The sequence below is a fragment of the Homarus americanus genome, unplaced genomic scaffold (genome assembly GCF_018991925.1).
Source record: "Homarus americanus isolate GMGI-L3 unplaced genomic scaffold, GMGI_Hamer_2.0 scaffold51859, whole genome shotgun sequence".
Lineage (NCBI taxonomy): Eukaryota > Metazoa > Arthropoda > Malacostraca > Decapoda > Nephropidae > Homarus > Homarus americanus.
In genome coordinates this window covers 17,419,010-17,436,018 of record NW_024711292.1, presented here as the reverse complement: position 1 = coordinate 17,436,018, position 17,009 = coordinate 17,419,010, and the positions used below count along the sequence as shown (strand labels likewise).

The 17,009-nt window shown below is 42.2% G+C and overlaps 1 protein-coding gene across 1 annotated transcript in view; it reads left to right on the top strand.

Annotated features, from left to right (window-relative positions):
- LOC121854258 (innexin shaking-B-like) overlaps positions 1-16,557 on the top strand; it is a 34,574-nt gene extending 18,017 nt beyond the window's left edge. The window contains exons 2-7 of the mRNA XM_042348839.1: positions 395-648; positions 5,016-5,107; positions 10,623-10,753; positions 14,308-14,452; positions 14,884-15,102; positions 15,947-16,557. Of these exons, the coding sequence (XP_042204773.1) occupies positions 396-648; positions 5,016-5,107; positions 10,623-10,753; positions 14,308-14,452; positions 14,884-15,102; positions 15,947-16,270 (1,164 nt within the window). The 5' untranslated portion in view covers position 395 and the 3' untranslated portion in view covers positions 16,271-16,557. The remainder of the gene's footprint in view (positions 1-394; positions 649-5,015; positions 5,108-10,622; positions 10,754-14,307; positions 14,453-14,883; positions 15,103-15,946) is intronic.
- The last annotated feature ends 452 nt before the right edge of the window (positions 16,558-17,009 follow it).

Below are 17,009 nucleotides of genomic sequence, written 5' to 3'. Positions count from 1 at the left end.
TCAATTTGTTAGTAGTTGTTAGTTGAACTGTGTTTGTCAGTTTGTCACTCTGTCAGTTTAACAGTCTTTGTAAGTTTGCCCGGTGTAGTTGCTGAATAATGTAGAATATTTTTTGTAAGGTTTGAAGAGTTTCTATAGTATATGCTATCCTGGGATTATTTGGCAGAAAAATTAGAAAGTTATAGTTACTTTCTGCACTTTGGGGAACTGACTGCACGACTCTCATATATTCTAATGTCACACCTAATGATTCAGATATATCTGGAAGTCTTCAGCTTCTAATTGCCTTATTTTGAAAATTATATTCTTGGTTAGGCTGTGAGTACTTCATTTCCAAGAGTACGTTATGATTTAAAGTGAGGATGTTTGTACTAAGAACACATGGCTCCTACAGGATGGTGTTACCGGTGTTGGTAGCTTTGGGAGGGCTCGTGAAGGTCCGCTACTCACACACCCTCGTGGACTCGCAGATCTTCCGCCTTCATTACCGCTGGACCTCCGCCTTCTGTTTCATTAGCTGCGCCCTTGTCACCGCCACCAGTTATGTAGGGGAAACGATCCAATGTCTGGAAGGTCAAAGAGACGCCCCCAAGCCCATTAACACCTACTGCTGGATCTCTTCCACCTTCACCATCAACTCTACTGGTCGTAAGAATCCTCTTTGGCTATTTGTTGAATATCTTGTAGGTCTTTGATCAAAATATTTTTTCATACAAGTGTTCATCACTTATATAAACCTTCTACTGCTGTATAACGGTGCTGCTCCACGAAGGCTTTTTCCACCCGCAGCCAGTATTCCATAGTGTACTTATTTTATTCATGTGTACAAAGGCTTTCAGTCCTCCTCTCAAGCTAGGGATGATCCAGTTTGTTTTGAGATAAGACACTGAGCGTGGTTAAAGCACAATATTACCATATTATCAATGCTCCAACTATTCATAAACAGTCACCAACAAAACTTCAAAAATCTTACAATCTACCCACAAACTTCTTCATAATTAAGTTACCCAAAGAACATAACACCATACAGTAGTGTTCAGTTATCCCAACGATGTTTCTAAAAATCTTGTTAATGTTCACCAAAAATTATAAAGTTAGGGTAAACCTAGTGTTTACACAATACTGTGTAATGATTATCATAAAGTGTATGATGGCCAGACAGGGAAGGACGTATCTGCTAAGTTAACTAAATTTAACGTGTCATAAGAGATGGCAAGATAATTCGGTAGTATGTAAACATGAAAGTGAGTTGGGTCACACTATTAACTGTAATAATGCTATTATAATGTACTGACTGTAGCTTCTGAAAAGAATCAAAATCGTATGGTTTGCTTTCATTGACAAAAATCCAAATTTCAAAATCTTAAGAAGACAATGGTCCTCTAGAGATGAGGGCTGTTCATGAGACCTTACCGCAGTAGGGTGTGTCATAGGAGGGAAGATCAGCTAAAACTAATGGCCCATCACTTTTTTGGTAGATTTTAGTGTATATAAACAGAAAATAATTTCAGTTTCAATATTTTGCAACCTTTTGCTAGGTAAATTTTAGCGTGAAATTTATCGAAAATCTAACGTACAGCTGCATTAGTGCATTACAATTAAATAGTGAACATTGCTTTCTGACTTCATTCTTTAACAACCCAACTAACAATATTTTTTTTCTGTTTCAGATTCTGATGCATTTATAAGTTGATAATATTTGCGATGGCTGCTTGTGTCAGGACGAGGAACCAAAAATCCAGCCTCTCAGTCACTATCTTGGGTCTGGGAGAGAGCTCCTGAAGTCGGAGTTGCCTACATTGAGAGATGCTTTGAGATACGGTGTTTAATCAGGCAAATCAGTGAAAAGAACCAAAGAACTTACACAAACAAAGACATTGCCAGTGATATGACCAAAGCTGTCTTGGCACAGTACACTCTGGCTAACGCTCAGTTCAAGCCTCCAGTCATAACAAGTCAGAAGAAGATTAGTGAGAGACTGCTAGCCAGTTGGGAAAAGACAAGAGATATCTCTTTTGGGAGAGGAAAACTTGCAGTTAAGGACAGCTTTGCCAAGCAACTGGACCAGTTATTTGACATAATTACTTGCAAGTGCCCAATTGTTCTCTGTCCTGAGTTTGGATGCGATCGTGACTGTAAATCCGAGGCCCACATCTCCTGTATTTGCAAGCGTGAACTGAAGATTCCTGTGATCGAACTGGCATTTGTCAAAGCACAGAGAGAGAAGACTGGCAGTATAGGGGCTCTCATGATTTCTAGCCAAGATATTCCGGAGTCCAAGAGACAGGAGGCTGCCACAGAGAGACAGAAGAGGAGAAGAGTTGCCGAGGAAAAGAGACTTGAGAAGGCCCAGGGTGAGGTAAAAAAGGCCGATGATTGGAGTCAAGCTGATTCAGAGTTTAATGACTTCCCATGGCTGATCCGAGTGCTGACCAGGAGAATGGTGACTTTGTCCCTAACCCAGAAAATAATGATCCCAAACCTTCCGGGCATAAGATTCGAAATAGGAAAGATATCCCGAGCATAGCTCTGGCCAGCATGCGACACCACACTGGTCTCAGAGAAACTGCAGAGATAGCAACAGCTGCCTGGATTGACGGTGGTTTGATAACACCTGATGATGTTCACCTGGTGATAGATCATAACAAAGTAAGGAGAGCTCAGGAGAAACTTGTCAGTAACCTAGAAGAGGAGTTTGATAAGGGGATAAGAGAAAATGGAATCAATTGTTTGTTCTTTGATGGGAGAAGGGATGACACTAAAGTGTTCATGAAAGTTGGAGATTCTGACAAGTTGTTCCCTGCCATGGTGAAGGAGGAACACTACTCCTGCTGCAGTGAACCAGGAGGGAAGTATTTGTGGCATTTCACTCCAGAGAAATATGACATCAGGAAACCAGCTGAGATAGTGGCAGATAACATTGTGAACTGGCTCAGAGAGAGGAACGTAGACCAGACCCTGCAGGCCATTGGAGGGGACAGCACCAACACGAACACAGGGTGGCAAGGGGGGGTCATACAGTGGATAGAGCGGAAGATTGGGAGGAAGCTGGTCTGGATTGTTTGTGACCTCCACACCAATGAGTTGCCACTCAGACATGTGATCCAGGAGCTGGATGGCAAGACTCTTTCAAACAACAGATGGTCTGGTCCTCTTGGCAAGATGCTGGACTCTGCCACTGAGTTAGAAATAAATCCGAGCTTTGAAAAAATCACAGTTGGCCCTCCACTCGTTGAGCTTGCACATACTGTCATTGACGACCTGAGTACTGACCAGTACTCTGGTTACATGATTTGCAGTACCATCAAAACTGGGGTCATGCCTGATAGACTTGCTTACCTGCAGATAGGTCCAGTCTCACATTCTAGGTGGCTCACAACGGCTCTCAGGTTCTGCAGAATTTGGGTCGCTCATCATAAACTGAAAGGGAACCAGCTTCACAACCTGAGACTTATTGTCCAATTCATCGTGAGTGTCTACTTGCCAAATTGGTTCAACACCAAGGTCAAGTCATTGTTCTCCGAAGGTCCGAGGCATGTTCTCTTCCAGCTTGAGCTCCTGAGGAGTCAGCCAAGGAAGGTTGTTCAGATTGTGGAGCAGACTGTGAGGAGATCTTCCTGGTATGCTCATCCCGAGGCAGTTCTGCAGACAATGCTCTGCAGTAAGGATGAGGAGGAGAGAAGAGTGGCAGTCAAAAAGATCTTGGATATGAAACTTATGAGAGGATCTGGGCATGACGAATCAGTTGGTGACGATTCCTTCAGGGTCAGGAAGACTCCTGAAGTCAATCTAGGTGCCAAGACCCTCACTGATCTCATAGATCTGGATAACATCCAGGCTGGCAGTGAGCCCCTTCTTACCTGCAGCCTCACCAATGTTCAAGTCAGAGCTTTCCTGGACAACCCCATGCATGTCCCTGCCTGGCCCTCGTACACCCAGAGTATAGAGCGTTGTGTACAGCAAGTGAGCGAGGCCAGCAGTCACGTGTACAGCCAGGAGAGGAGGGAAGGCTACATCCGAGCTCAGGTGGTCAGCAGGGAGGTGATGAGTAGAAACAGAAGCAAGAAAGACATGTTCTCTATGGTGTGCAGCAACACCGAGTCGTAGTAGTAAAACCGGTTTTTCTATTTGATGATTTTGTTTTCTAAAGGAATATTAAATTTAATACATGTGTCAAGATCATTCGTTTCACTATTCTGGATCATTTTCATCCTAATAAATTAACCTGATACATTTACTTTACTTTAAATAAGCTATTTAGTGGTGTTGGTAAAAGGGTGGGAATACTGAATTTTCATAAGATTTCAAGTTAAAATTTACCTAGCAAAAAATGAAAACTTTTCAAATCTGAAGATATCACATGATTCTGCACATAGAACTACATCATTAATACCATGGGCCGATTTTTCAAACTCAAAAAAAAAAAATTCGCCTCCGTATGACATACCCTATTACCGCAGTCCATTGTCTCGTCACAACACTTGATGTCAATGAAGATGACCGTAAATCACGGTCGAAATATAAAATGTTCCTGTGATTTTTGTTTGCTTTATCTTCTACACAATACACTGGGATATATTGTTTGAACACACATACACACACACACACACACACACACACACACACACACACACACACGTTGCTTAAGAATAAGACGAATGAGCAGGCTTAGTATGAAATGAAACAAAACCTAGAATTGCTTTTGCTATCCTTGTAGTGCCGTGGTAGCGATCCCTGCTCAGACGCAGAGGTCCGTGGTTCGATTCCCTACAAGTTTGGTATTGTTTGTCTGCGTGTATATACTGTGTATATATATATAGTGAGTGCGTATTACCTGTAGAGAATAATAAATTAAGGTAAACTGTACATGTTGTCAACTAAATTAAAACTTCTCAAGTTTATATTTATAACATTGTTTTGATCCAGATTTATACCATTGAAACTGTCTCATTAGCAGCAATTATTTATCAATATATTTAGAGGATATAAGTGTAACATATCACGTGTCTCCTCAGTCGCCGCGGGAGTGGGCCTTTACGACCCCAGGTATCACCAGAAACGAGTCCACGCTTATTACCAGTGGGTGGCTTCAGTCCTCTTTCTCCAGGTAAGTGGTGGCCAGAGTCCTCTTCTCACACAGTATACCTGAGACGTGGCACCGCAGTCATTTTCTCGCACATAAGGTTGAAAGTTTTGATAACTCTAATTACAAACTAATCCCTTCAAATCCGTGGTTTATGAGATTATTTTACAACACACACACACACACACTCACACACACATATACACATACACACACACTACTACTACTACGTGGCCTCCAGCCTCCCCCAATAGCCACACCTTTGCCGCCATTTTTTTACCTTAAAATTAAATATCCTAATACATAAGTAGCTACCCTAGCAGTGTTGAGTTAGTTGAGCTGCATATCTATGCGGCATTCAGTGACTGTAGCCTCATAGTCATTATCTGCAACTGTTGTCGGCTTTGGGACTGATGCTCTCGTTCCCCTGAGGCACAGCAAAGCCGACCTAAGGAGAGAGAAGGACAGTCGACATCTCATCCAGGCTGTAACATAACTTCTGGGCTGCTGCTTCTGTTCGGATAGCACCTCCGCGAGTCTGGCATAGAAGCATCTTGCACTTAGTCCCATCCCACCAGAGGTTGTGAACACTAGAGGAGTGAAGCTGCCTTGATCAACGTTCTGAATTCTCTCCCCCGTATGCCCTTATCTTGTCGTTCTCGTTCCTCCTGCGTGAAGCATCGAGAGTTAAGTTACGGTGACATGCGGCCATGGGATCAAAAATCCTGATGTCGAAGAAGGCTCGCTGTCCCAGCGTCCAGAATCCTCGAGCACTGACGTCAACACGGGCTTTGTTGGATGTGTTTGAAGTCTCACCGTCCAATGGAAGGAGGGTTGGTTCTACCCTGACATCACGGCAGATTTCCTTCAACATATTTGCTGTCAGATCCCTTACTTCGTCATGCCTCATGCATATGAAGCCCCCTTTCTTGCACACCATGGCGTGATCGACATCATACGCATTGGGAGGGCAAACCTTCTACTGGCCTACCGTACCTTAGAGCATTGGCATCTGTAAATTCTTGTTTATTGAGACTGAAACCATTTTCCCTTATCGGTAACGTAGTTAACCAATTCGAGGTGCCCACTTCATGTGCTATAGCTACTTTTTTTCAAATTCTCTGGTGCTTGCAGCAATAGTTAATGCAACTTATCACTTTGGCCGTGCTGTCATTCTGTCGTAATGGACCTTCAAATCTTGTTTACTTCACTGGTATCCACCTCCCCTGTTGCGTTCTGAGCTATTATTTGGTCCGTGAGGCCTGCCGTGAGCTTAACTGAGTTTTGATGTTCGGTGGCAGTAATCTCCTCTGGATTGGTCAATCCCATTCCTCCCAGTCGCGGTGGTAGTGCAAGGAGTGATCTTTCTGCTGGGGTTAAGTGAGGGTGTTTCACTAATTTGGGAATGAAATTGACGCTAATAGCTTCTTCCACAGGGTGGAGGAGGGGTCCGATATCAGGGATAGTGCGCATCAGGTACAATAGTTCCAGCGATGCTTGACTCCATGGGTGAATGCCGTAAAAGCCGCATGTGGCTCTGTGTTAGCAATCTCAGACAGAGCTGGGATTTCCCTAACCCACTCATTCACCTTTCTCGTTACGTACTCGGTCTTGAAGTCCGTTGTGCTGATTACTGAGCCTAGATGTCTTTGGCCATCCTTTGTTATTTTGACCTCACTTCCATCGAACACCTCCATTCATAATGTTCTGGCTTCACAATGAGGAAGGACTTGCTGGCATTTGGGTGGTACCCAATTTGTGGCCTCATGATGTTACCAGGTCCCACCACTTTTTGATGTCCTCCATTTTTCGTGGTCCTGTAAGGTCATCAGCGTACGCCACTTGCTTGACCTCAGTTGTTTCAAATTTTATTGTATGTTGGAGCACGGATAGGCCTATTGCATACATTGCCATTGCAACAGGGTCCCCCTGCGTTGTTCCCTCGGTTGACTGTATGATGGAATCACCTCTTAGAGCCTTGTTGTTTACTATATAGAGGTCAGATGGATTCCTATAGGAGTTTTCAACATACATTGCAAAGCTTGGACACTTGATCTTGATATTGTACAGTGCGGCCTTGCGGTTAAGTATGTTGAATGCGTTTGAAGCGTCCACCAGGAGAACATCCTCACAATCACGCTGCTCAAATATCGTTCTCATGGCATGAATGGCAGCTTCCTCTCCAGCCTGGTGGCCAGCACAAACTTGCAGTTTCCCTGCTGCTGCCCTGACATCATCCTTTACCACCTCCAGTATGCATTTTCCGATGATCCGCCTTAGCACTTCCCCCACCCCTATAGGCCCACACTGGATTCTTATTCAGGGGAATGAGGCGGCAGGCAGTCAGAGCATGGAGGTGTTGGCAGCACGAGGATGCCAGCTTTCTTGCAAGGACGCCAATGGCAGTGCAGAGGTCACTTGCTATGGGGCCAAACTTGTCAGTGCTGAGGGTGACTCTCCAACCATTTGCATTCATACCTGAAGGGCCGGCACCTCCTCGAGTCTTCAGTGTCTTACTACTACTACTACTACTACTACTACTACTTTGCTGTCACTTGGAATCGAGTATGACGATCATCCAGCCATGACACAATGATATGCGTTATTTAGGATGTCACTTTCGTTGGTGAGCTCTGATGTGATTCGCGAGGCCGATACGGGATCGCCAGGGCTGTCCTAAGATGTTACACGAGTGGAGAGCTACATCTAGTGTGGGAAGGATGGCGGCAGTGGCTTTCTGGTGCTGGCGCTTGTCTGCCTCGGTATGCAAGCAGGCTAACTCGAAAGTACTGACACCTACTTGTGCGGCGCTCCTCCAAGCGTTACGGTGTGGATTGATCGTCTCCCAGGTGAGAGGGTCGATTTGGCACTTTTCTGGTTTCTCTTAAGACTATCTTTATATCTTTTCCGCTGTCCGCCAGCGTTACGTTTATCATTCGTTAGGTGACTGAAAAGTAGCTGCTTGGCAGTCTACTGTCGTTCATGCGGGTAACAAGGCCAGTTCAATGCAGTTGTTCATGGATAATGGTAGCCTCAATGCTCCTACAGATGGTGTCAGTGAGAATAATGGCATTTGTTCTCTTGTATTCCCGGATAACTCGGATGATGGAACGTAGACTACGTTGGTGATAGTTTTCAAGTGCCTTCAGGTGCCTCCTATATGTGACCTATGTCTCGCTGCCATACAGCAGGGTGGGGAGGACCATTGTTCGATAAATGTGCAATTTTATAGATACTTTCAGCTCCTTACAGCTAAAGACAGAGATACGGAGTCTACCAAAGACTTGAGATGCACATCTGATCCGATGTTGAATCTCTTCATCGATGTCCGCGGTGGTGGCCAGGTGGAAACCAAGGTACTGGAAGTGGGTAACATTAGAGAGGGTAGTACACGGCCGTCAGTGCCAGTGTGCATATACATCTGCATAGGTGTTCACGATCTCTTGTAGGTCGAGTTCAGTGTGAGCGACGAGGGTGATGCCGTCTGCATACAGAAGTTCTGTGATGGAAGCGGCCGACACCTTTGTTCCTGCCTGGAGTCGTGTTTTATTGAAAAGTCCCTTCATCCGGTACTGGATGTCTACCCCGCCGGCTAAGTTGGCACTGGCACGAGTAAGGAAGGCAGCCAAGAAAATAGAAAAGAGAGTTGGTTTCAGTACACATCATCGTTTTACCCCCGTTTGGATGGGGGAGAACTGAGACTGGATCTCATTGTCCATGCCATTGTGAAGTTGCCTCACAATGGCCTTAGTAAGGTCAAAGAAGGCCATGTGCAGGTCACGACCCTATTCTATTCACCTTTCCTGTACCTGGCGGGCAGCAAAGATAATGTCAGTGGTGCCAAATGATGGTCTAAAACCACATTGAGATTCTGGGAGGAAGTTTTCCGCTTCAGGAAGTAATCTGTTCAGGAGGACTAGGGCGATAATCTTGCGAGCTACGGAAAGCAGTGAGATCCCGCGGTAGTTGCCACAGTCTGAGCGGTCTCCCTTGTTCTTATAAATATGACGATCGCCTCGATCTTGGTATATTTCCTCCTTCTCCCATACATTCTCCAGGAGTGAGTGGAGACAGCTGGTAAGCAGAGGCCCTGTGGCTTATTTTTCTTCTGCTTGATGGCGGAAGCTACCTCATCCAGGGATGGAGGATAGCTGATGTGGGTCAGCTCTGGGTGCTCAGGATCCTGCTAGGTAGTCACGACATCCACATCGGTGTTTCGGTTGAGTAGCGATTGGTAATGCTCTTTCCAGCGCTGACAGATGCTTTCTTCGTGTTTAATTAGGGAGTTACCGTCGGGTAAGTGGAGGGGAGCCACGTCATGAGTAGTTGGGCCATATATTGTTTTAGCAGAATTGAAAAATTCACGCATCTTATGCTGATCATCAATTTTTTGCATTTCACACACAATAGTTTGTGAAGTTCGCGTTGGACCGCCGCTTTCTGCTCGTGGAAGGTATCAGCTTTGGTCCGAGACTTAGGGCTGTCCTGACAGTCAGTGAGAGCAGCACTTTTACTATTGACGAGTACTTCTATTCCAGATAGTCTTCATCAAACCAATCATTGTGTTCTATTTTGATCTGGCCGATGTCTCGTCGCAGGTTTTTGTGATGACAGCTTTGATGGGACCCCATCCGGCGCTAGGATTTTGGTTGTTTGTTGTTGGGTTATTTCTCAGCCCCTGGTTGAGCTGCTCTCTGATAGCATGTGCTACCACTGGATCGTCTAGTCGCTTGGTGTCAAAGCCTCTTCTGGAAGTTTGTTGCCTTCGCCGTTTTGGGGGGAGATGTGAAGGGAGAGTTTGGCTCCGAAGAGCCAATGATCTGTGTCACAGTGGTCTGCACCACGCATGGCACATGTGCAGGCCTATAGCTCTTCTTAGCTCCTTGGCTAGTGAGTACACTCAAAGAGGGTTGGACGAATACTGCCAGCTAGAGGCATCCCGAGCCCTATCTAATGGTTGTAACAACGCAAAACTTGTTGTGCCCCACACACATCTGGCGAGGTCACAGGTCGGGCAATGAGTTGAGAGGTACTGCCGTATGTTATCGTCTAGGCTAGGACCTGGGCTGTGGAGCCATCGTCTCCTCCTTAATGCACAACACCACTTTTCTCGTTACTCTTATCACCCTCCCATAATTGCAATAACACTGCGTGCGAGGACGGCGATAACACCAATATTCAAACTGAAGTTGTTTTGGGGTGACATAATGGGATCACACGTTTCACCACTCACCTCCCTTAAGTGACAACCGAATTCTACCCCTACGTGTGAGTGTGTCTGTGTGTATGTGTGCGCCCACCCTTTATTTATATTTATTATATTTCATATGTTGGTATTATCACATTTTCCATCCATGAATGTTATTTATTAAACCCATTAGTGTACAGATGTCTATATTCTTCCTCCTTATAGTATCATAAAGTACGTCAGTTTGAAGCAGGACTTCAATTGCTGTAAGCTACTATTAAGGACGTCTCTTAGGATGTTACCTACTGACCCCATGACTAAGTAGCATAATAGTTACTTTCTATTGTACAGGGCTGCCTCTTCTACCTGCCCCACATGATATGGAAGTTCTATGAGGGCAAACAGGTGGACCATCTGCTGCAGGACCTCAACAAGAACCTCTTTGACGATGATGCTGAGAAGAAGAAGACAAATATTGTCTCGTAAGTTGATGGAATCAGTGTAGACCCTGAGTGTTGCTGTACCTCAAAGAGATACAAAATTTAACAGCTGAGAAAAAATGCCCCGCCCTCTCCTCAAGAGTTACAGCTGATTGGCTGTTGCAAACCTGTCCGATTTTGTCCTGAGTAATGATGTATTTCAAAATGAGTTTATTCATAATGACCGTTTCTGACGAGAAAGATATTTAACAAAATTATATAAAGATACATACCTTCATTATTTCAAACAGGAGCCACCTAGGAAGTTTATCAGAAATATTATACGTGAATTAACTGATAAACTCGGGTAATCAAATTTACGCTTTCGGAGGATGCATTTGATATATACTTATTTTTACCCACAATAAGACATACTAAGACAAATTACATTTCAGTAATATTACATTATGCAAAAACTAACATTTTAAAAGATCAGAATCACATTGAAATATTACTCGACCGTTAGCAGAGGCGGGAAAATATGAAGTACAGTGTAGTTCGCAGTCATATTTCATAGGTGCTCCATTGTTTTCCCTTTTTCTTGTGTGATTTTATCAAGATTTATCTTATCCACCACGTTTTCACTGTGGATCTACTTGATATATATATATATATATATATATATATATATATATATATATATATATATATATATATATATATATATATATATATTTATTTATTTTTTTTTTTTTTACGGGGATTAGCCCACCCGGGCACAGTTCACTGACCCACATCGGGGCCTGGGGGGCGAATAATAAATATAATAATAATAATAATAATAATAATAATAATAATAATAATAATAATAAAGAACCATAAAGAAAAAAAAAAGATCAGAAGTGAGAAACAATATATGTATGTTGTGTTGTCAAAGTAAGAGAAACAATTGAGACCCTGAAATTGTGTGTAAATGAGGCAGAAAGTCAGATCAGCAACCTGGGACTTGGTCACAATTTTTGTGATGCCATATGGCAACAGTGTATACCATTAGACAACACATTATGCTTCCAATATCTTCCCGGGCGGTAGTACCTCACTGTTTTGTAGCTGCCTAATACCTATAGTCCATGTGGCGCGGTAGTAGTGATCCCTGTTCACACGCTGAGTTCAAGGGTTCGATTTCGGACTATCTATATATATATATATATATATATATATATATATATATATATATATATATATATATATATATATATATATATATATATATATATATATATATATATATATATATATATATATATATATATTTATATAATGTAGATCCACAATGGAAACGTGGACAAGATAAATCTCGATAAAACCACACAGGAAAAGGGAAACACTGGAGCACCTTAGCTTTCGTCCTTAATCAAGACATCTTCAGAGGCAACTGAATTTATAGGGATCCACTAATCCACACACCACCTCCACCGCACACGAAAGAAGAGCGTATAAAAAAAATGAGCGACGTAACAAGTAAGGTAAAGTCAGGTCAAAAACTTGAGACCAACTAATCATCTATCCTACATCTGCCTCAAATGCTATCAAAGCATTTTTAACCTTGGGCCACTGACAAGTAAATTTATGTAACATATTATCAGTTTTGTACTGACCATCACTAAGGTTTATAGAATTCATTTCCCTAATCAGATTTGCTTCAACCAGAAGTTTTTCTGAGACACAATTTGATTTAAACACTTTTATACTGTTTTCCCAATCCATGGGATGATTATTGTTCCTAATATGAACGAAAAGTGCACTGCTTTCAGATGCTGTTGTAGTATTATACTTGTGTTGTTTTATTCTAAGTTGTAATGCTTTCCCAGTCTGACCAACAAAATTTCCATTGCAATTGCTACATGGAACACAGTAAACACTTCCATTAACATTCAAGGTTGAACTGTTCTTTATGAACATACTAGTAATAGTTGAGTCGCACTTAAAAGCAACATTAATTTTCAATAATTTAAGGGATTGGACTAACGGGGCAAATTCCTTACGATAAGGTTGAGTTAAAATAGTCTTAAATGTAGGAACTTGTCAAGTATGAGTACATTTGTACAATATAGGGAATTTTTAACCTTTTTAAGACAACCTATCAACAAACAATGAAGGGTAGCCAAGTTTTTGTGAATGAACTGAATGTGGTGCAGTTCTTCTTCAACAAATTCAGAGTCACAAATTCACAAACATCTCAAAAACAAAACAGAAAAACTTATATTTGTGTAGACTCATGGGGACTCGATGAAGTTTTTTTGAAACTGTCTACCTGTGTAGGCCTTCTGTACACCTTAAATTTGTAATTGTGACCATTTCTCATGAGAAGCATATCGAGGGAAGAGATCCATTTGTTTCTCTTTCAATTTTGAAGGTAATACTAGGGACAAGATCAATAAGCTTGTCCAAAAATTCCAGTGGGTCACTGTTTCTAGGCCAAAGACAAACAATATCACCTACATATCGATATCATGGAGGAATAAAATCACCTATGTTGGGTAGTAATATTGCTTCAAAAAATTCCATATAAATTCAGGCTAAAGGAGCAGAAAGATAATTACCCATGACCAGGCCAAATATTTGCTTGTAGGACTTTCCATTTACCCTAATCACATTACCAGTAACGCATAACTCTATCAATTTGAGAAATATGTCATGTTCAGTTGTCAAATCTAACATTCAATTTATCGTTTTAATGAATAAAAGCAGGTCATTCACTGGTACCCTCGTGAAAAGTGAATTGACATCAAAACATATTAACTCACATGGTTCATTTGTGTTTCTTGAGTTTATCAATTAAATCACTGCTGTTATGTATATGCCAATTAGATATCTGGCCTGTGAGAAGGGGAAGCATCCTAACCAAAAACATGGAAAAATTTTAAGTAACAGAACCAACAAAACTTACGATAAGACGTAAAGGATTGTTAGGCTTATATGTTTTGATCAATCCATATATATAAGGTAAAATGGGATTGATTTATGAGAACTGTTTGATGAGATCTGGGTTGATTTTCAATAACTCCTTCATTTTAGAATTAGATAACTTATTAACATTTTCCAGGGGATCTTTTCTAAGCTCACAATAAGTGTTTTCATCAATTAGTAAAGAATTCATCTTATCATTATAATCGTTTTCATCCTAAATAACAATAGCATTGCTCTTATCAGCCTTAATAATGTGGATATTCGCGTTACTTTTCAAGTTTTTCAAGGCTGTTTCAAATCTTTTTGGAATGTTTGAAACCATTTCCTTACGTAAAACACTATGTATACAACCTTTGGCAATGGAAATATCTTCATTTGTGACATCTATCGACTTATTTTTTTGCAGTTTGATTATACCTTTAGCAATTGTAAGTGGATTAACGGTGCGCTGAGCAATAGAAAACTTCCTACCAAAACCAAGCACAAGATTCTCATTTGTCTGTAGTTCTTATGATGATAAATTTATGAACAAAATTTGGATCACTCAATTAAGTCGAGTAATTCTCGTCAAACAAAGCATTTAATTTAACATTGTAGATGTATAAAGGTATTAACAAGGTAGTAAAAGTCACCTCCTGCATCACCAGCTACCTGAAGCTCTCGTCGGGTCTCAACATCCACTACTCCGTCGGGTACTTCTTGTGTGAGGCGTTGAACCTGGTGAACGTGGTGGGCCAGATGTTCCTGATGGACGCCTTCCTCGGAGGGTTCTTCATGAAGTACGGCAGCAAGGTCAGCTTCTTGTGTTATCATGGTCTTGATGATCATCACTTGCGGTGACACATGTTACAAGCTTGTGTGACTGTGGAGCACGTCAGGTATTGTTGGTTGCTTGCCAGGACCCCCAGGAATCCCCCCCCCCCCCAAAAGAGATGTTAGTATCACAGAGGAATCTTTTTACTAGATGGGTGGCGCCAACTCTTAGTGAGTGGTTATGGAGGGGTACTGACTGCGTCGTTAAGGGTCAACAAAACGAACACAATAGAACAAATTAAAAAAAAAAAATCTACTTTCGGCAGGAAGATTTGTTATTACCACTTCTAACTTTTCAACAGACTAACTAACTTCATAACCTGTCTTATAATACTTAACTTTATAACTTTCTAATGAACTGATTTTACAACGTGCTTACCGGACTAATGACCCAGAATCTGCTTTTCCAGGCGATAAGCTTCTTGGCTGCTGACGACGCCAAGAGGAACGACGCCTTGTTGGAGACTTTCCCGAGGATTACCAAGTGTATCTTCCATACATTCGGGGCCTCCGGTGCCATTCAGAAGAAGGACGTGCTGTGCGTCCTCCCCCAGAACATTATCAACGAGAAGATCTTCCTGGTGATGTGGTTCTGGTTCATCATACTCACCATCCTCACCATTCTGCAGGTGAGGGAGAGTGAAATGGTCAGGAAAGTGAGATAGTGAGAGAAAGAGGGGGATTGTAGGGGGGTAAGAAAGGTGAAGAGAGTGAGAGGTATGGTGAAAAATAGAGAGTTGTGGTGAAAGGGATAGGGATGGTGAGATGAGGAAGAGGATTGGTGAAAAGGAGAGAAAGATAATGAAAGAAAGAGAAGGATGGTGAGAGAGAGAGAGAGAGAGAAAGATGTATGGCGAAGAGGAGAGGAGAGAGGAGTAGTCAAGGGAATGGTAATGGAGGGAGGAAGGGTGAGAGAGAAAGAATGATGATGAGAGAGGGTTAAAGAGAGAAAGAAAGAGGGAGACTTAGAGGATTAGGGAGAAAGATAGATAGAGAGAGAGAGATAGACATAGAAAGTGATGGTGAGTGGAGTGAAATATAGTAAAAGAGAGGGGGGTTTGGTGAGAGACACAGAGGAATAGTGAGAGAGAGAGAGAGAGAGACAGAGAGAGGATGGTGAGAAAGGAGGATGATGAGAAAGGAGGATGGTCCTTCACTTTTTGATGCTGTTAAAACTTCCTACTTTCTTAACTGCGCTGCTTTCAGTGACATTTTCTATTCTTAACATTAATGATGTGACTACTTTCTAATCTTAATGTTACGACACTTTTTACAGTCTCAACTTTAATGGTGTAACACTCTCTAATTTGAACCTTAATGATGTTAAATATTTCTCACTCTTGACCTATAAATTATAGATTATTTTACATTTTCTAACTTTTCATGCTCTATCACTTTTTGGGGGTCTGTACCTTCTTATTCACATTTACAATTCCAGCCCCGTAATATTCTTTTTCTTAACCTCACCACCAGCTTGCGTGGCGCCTGGTGGTGTTCTACAGCCCCTCGCTTCGTATTCGTCTGCTGGAGCACCGGGCCTTAATGAACTTCTCGCCCCGAACGGAACACGCCGTACGCCGTATGCACCTGGGAGACTACTGTCTCCTTGATGGCATTGGACGTAATCTAGGCACACTCAACTTCAAGGCAGTATTACAGGGCTACACTGAGGCATCTGAAGAGATTGATGATGTCCCCAGCGCTCCATCTCTTGGCGCCTACCGTACCTTTACCACCCCTAACGAGCCTGATACGCTCCCTCGCAAGCGTCCATTGTATCAGGATACTACCCTGTAGGAACATGTGGCTCCCAGTATAACTATATCCTATTACACTGTATCACTCTAAGCTTCTTAGGGATGTACACATTATAAAAAACCTGCGAGATATCTAGTTCTTTTTTTATAATGTTATTTTATATATGCTCTTCAATGCTATTTAATGTTATTATTCAACGTTATTTTGAAGTGAAACAATCATGTAAGACACACAACAGGGTCCTGGGGTGTTGTTGATGTAAGTCTGTAGAAACTATAGATGGACGTCGTCCTCAAGGCGAACCTAGTACACATGTTCTTCTGTAAGTACGTTGTTTAGCTGCATACACACAAATACCCACATGAGCTCGTTGACATGCAAATAACTCTAAAGTGTGAAAATATTACCTTCGTGTACTTCACTTTCATTGTTGGAACGTACAATACACGACCTTAGCCAGGCATCAGTCATCACTGTACACTCGCACCAAAAAGTATCGGTGCATGGTAAGATCGACGACTTCCGAAACGATATGTATACACTGTGATATGTCGGGAAGGTTGGTAAGTGCATCCTCATAACCCTCCCCCCACTAGGTGTTGCCATATAGCTGACAATCAGTGTGTTTGTTTCCTCTTTTCGGATTGTTGTTTTGTGTCGACTGAATGATGATCGAGGGTTCGGTCTCGGTGAACGTGGGTATAAAACAGAGGCAATATGAAGCAGTAGAGATCTACACATGCCAGACGACATGGAAACCTCAGAGGGAACACGAGGA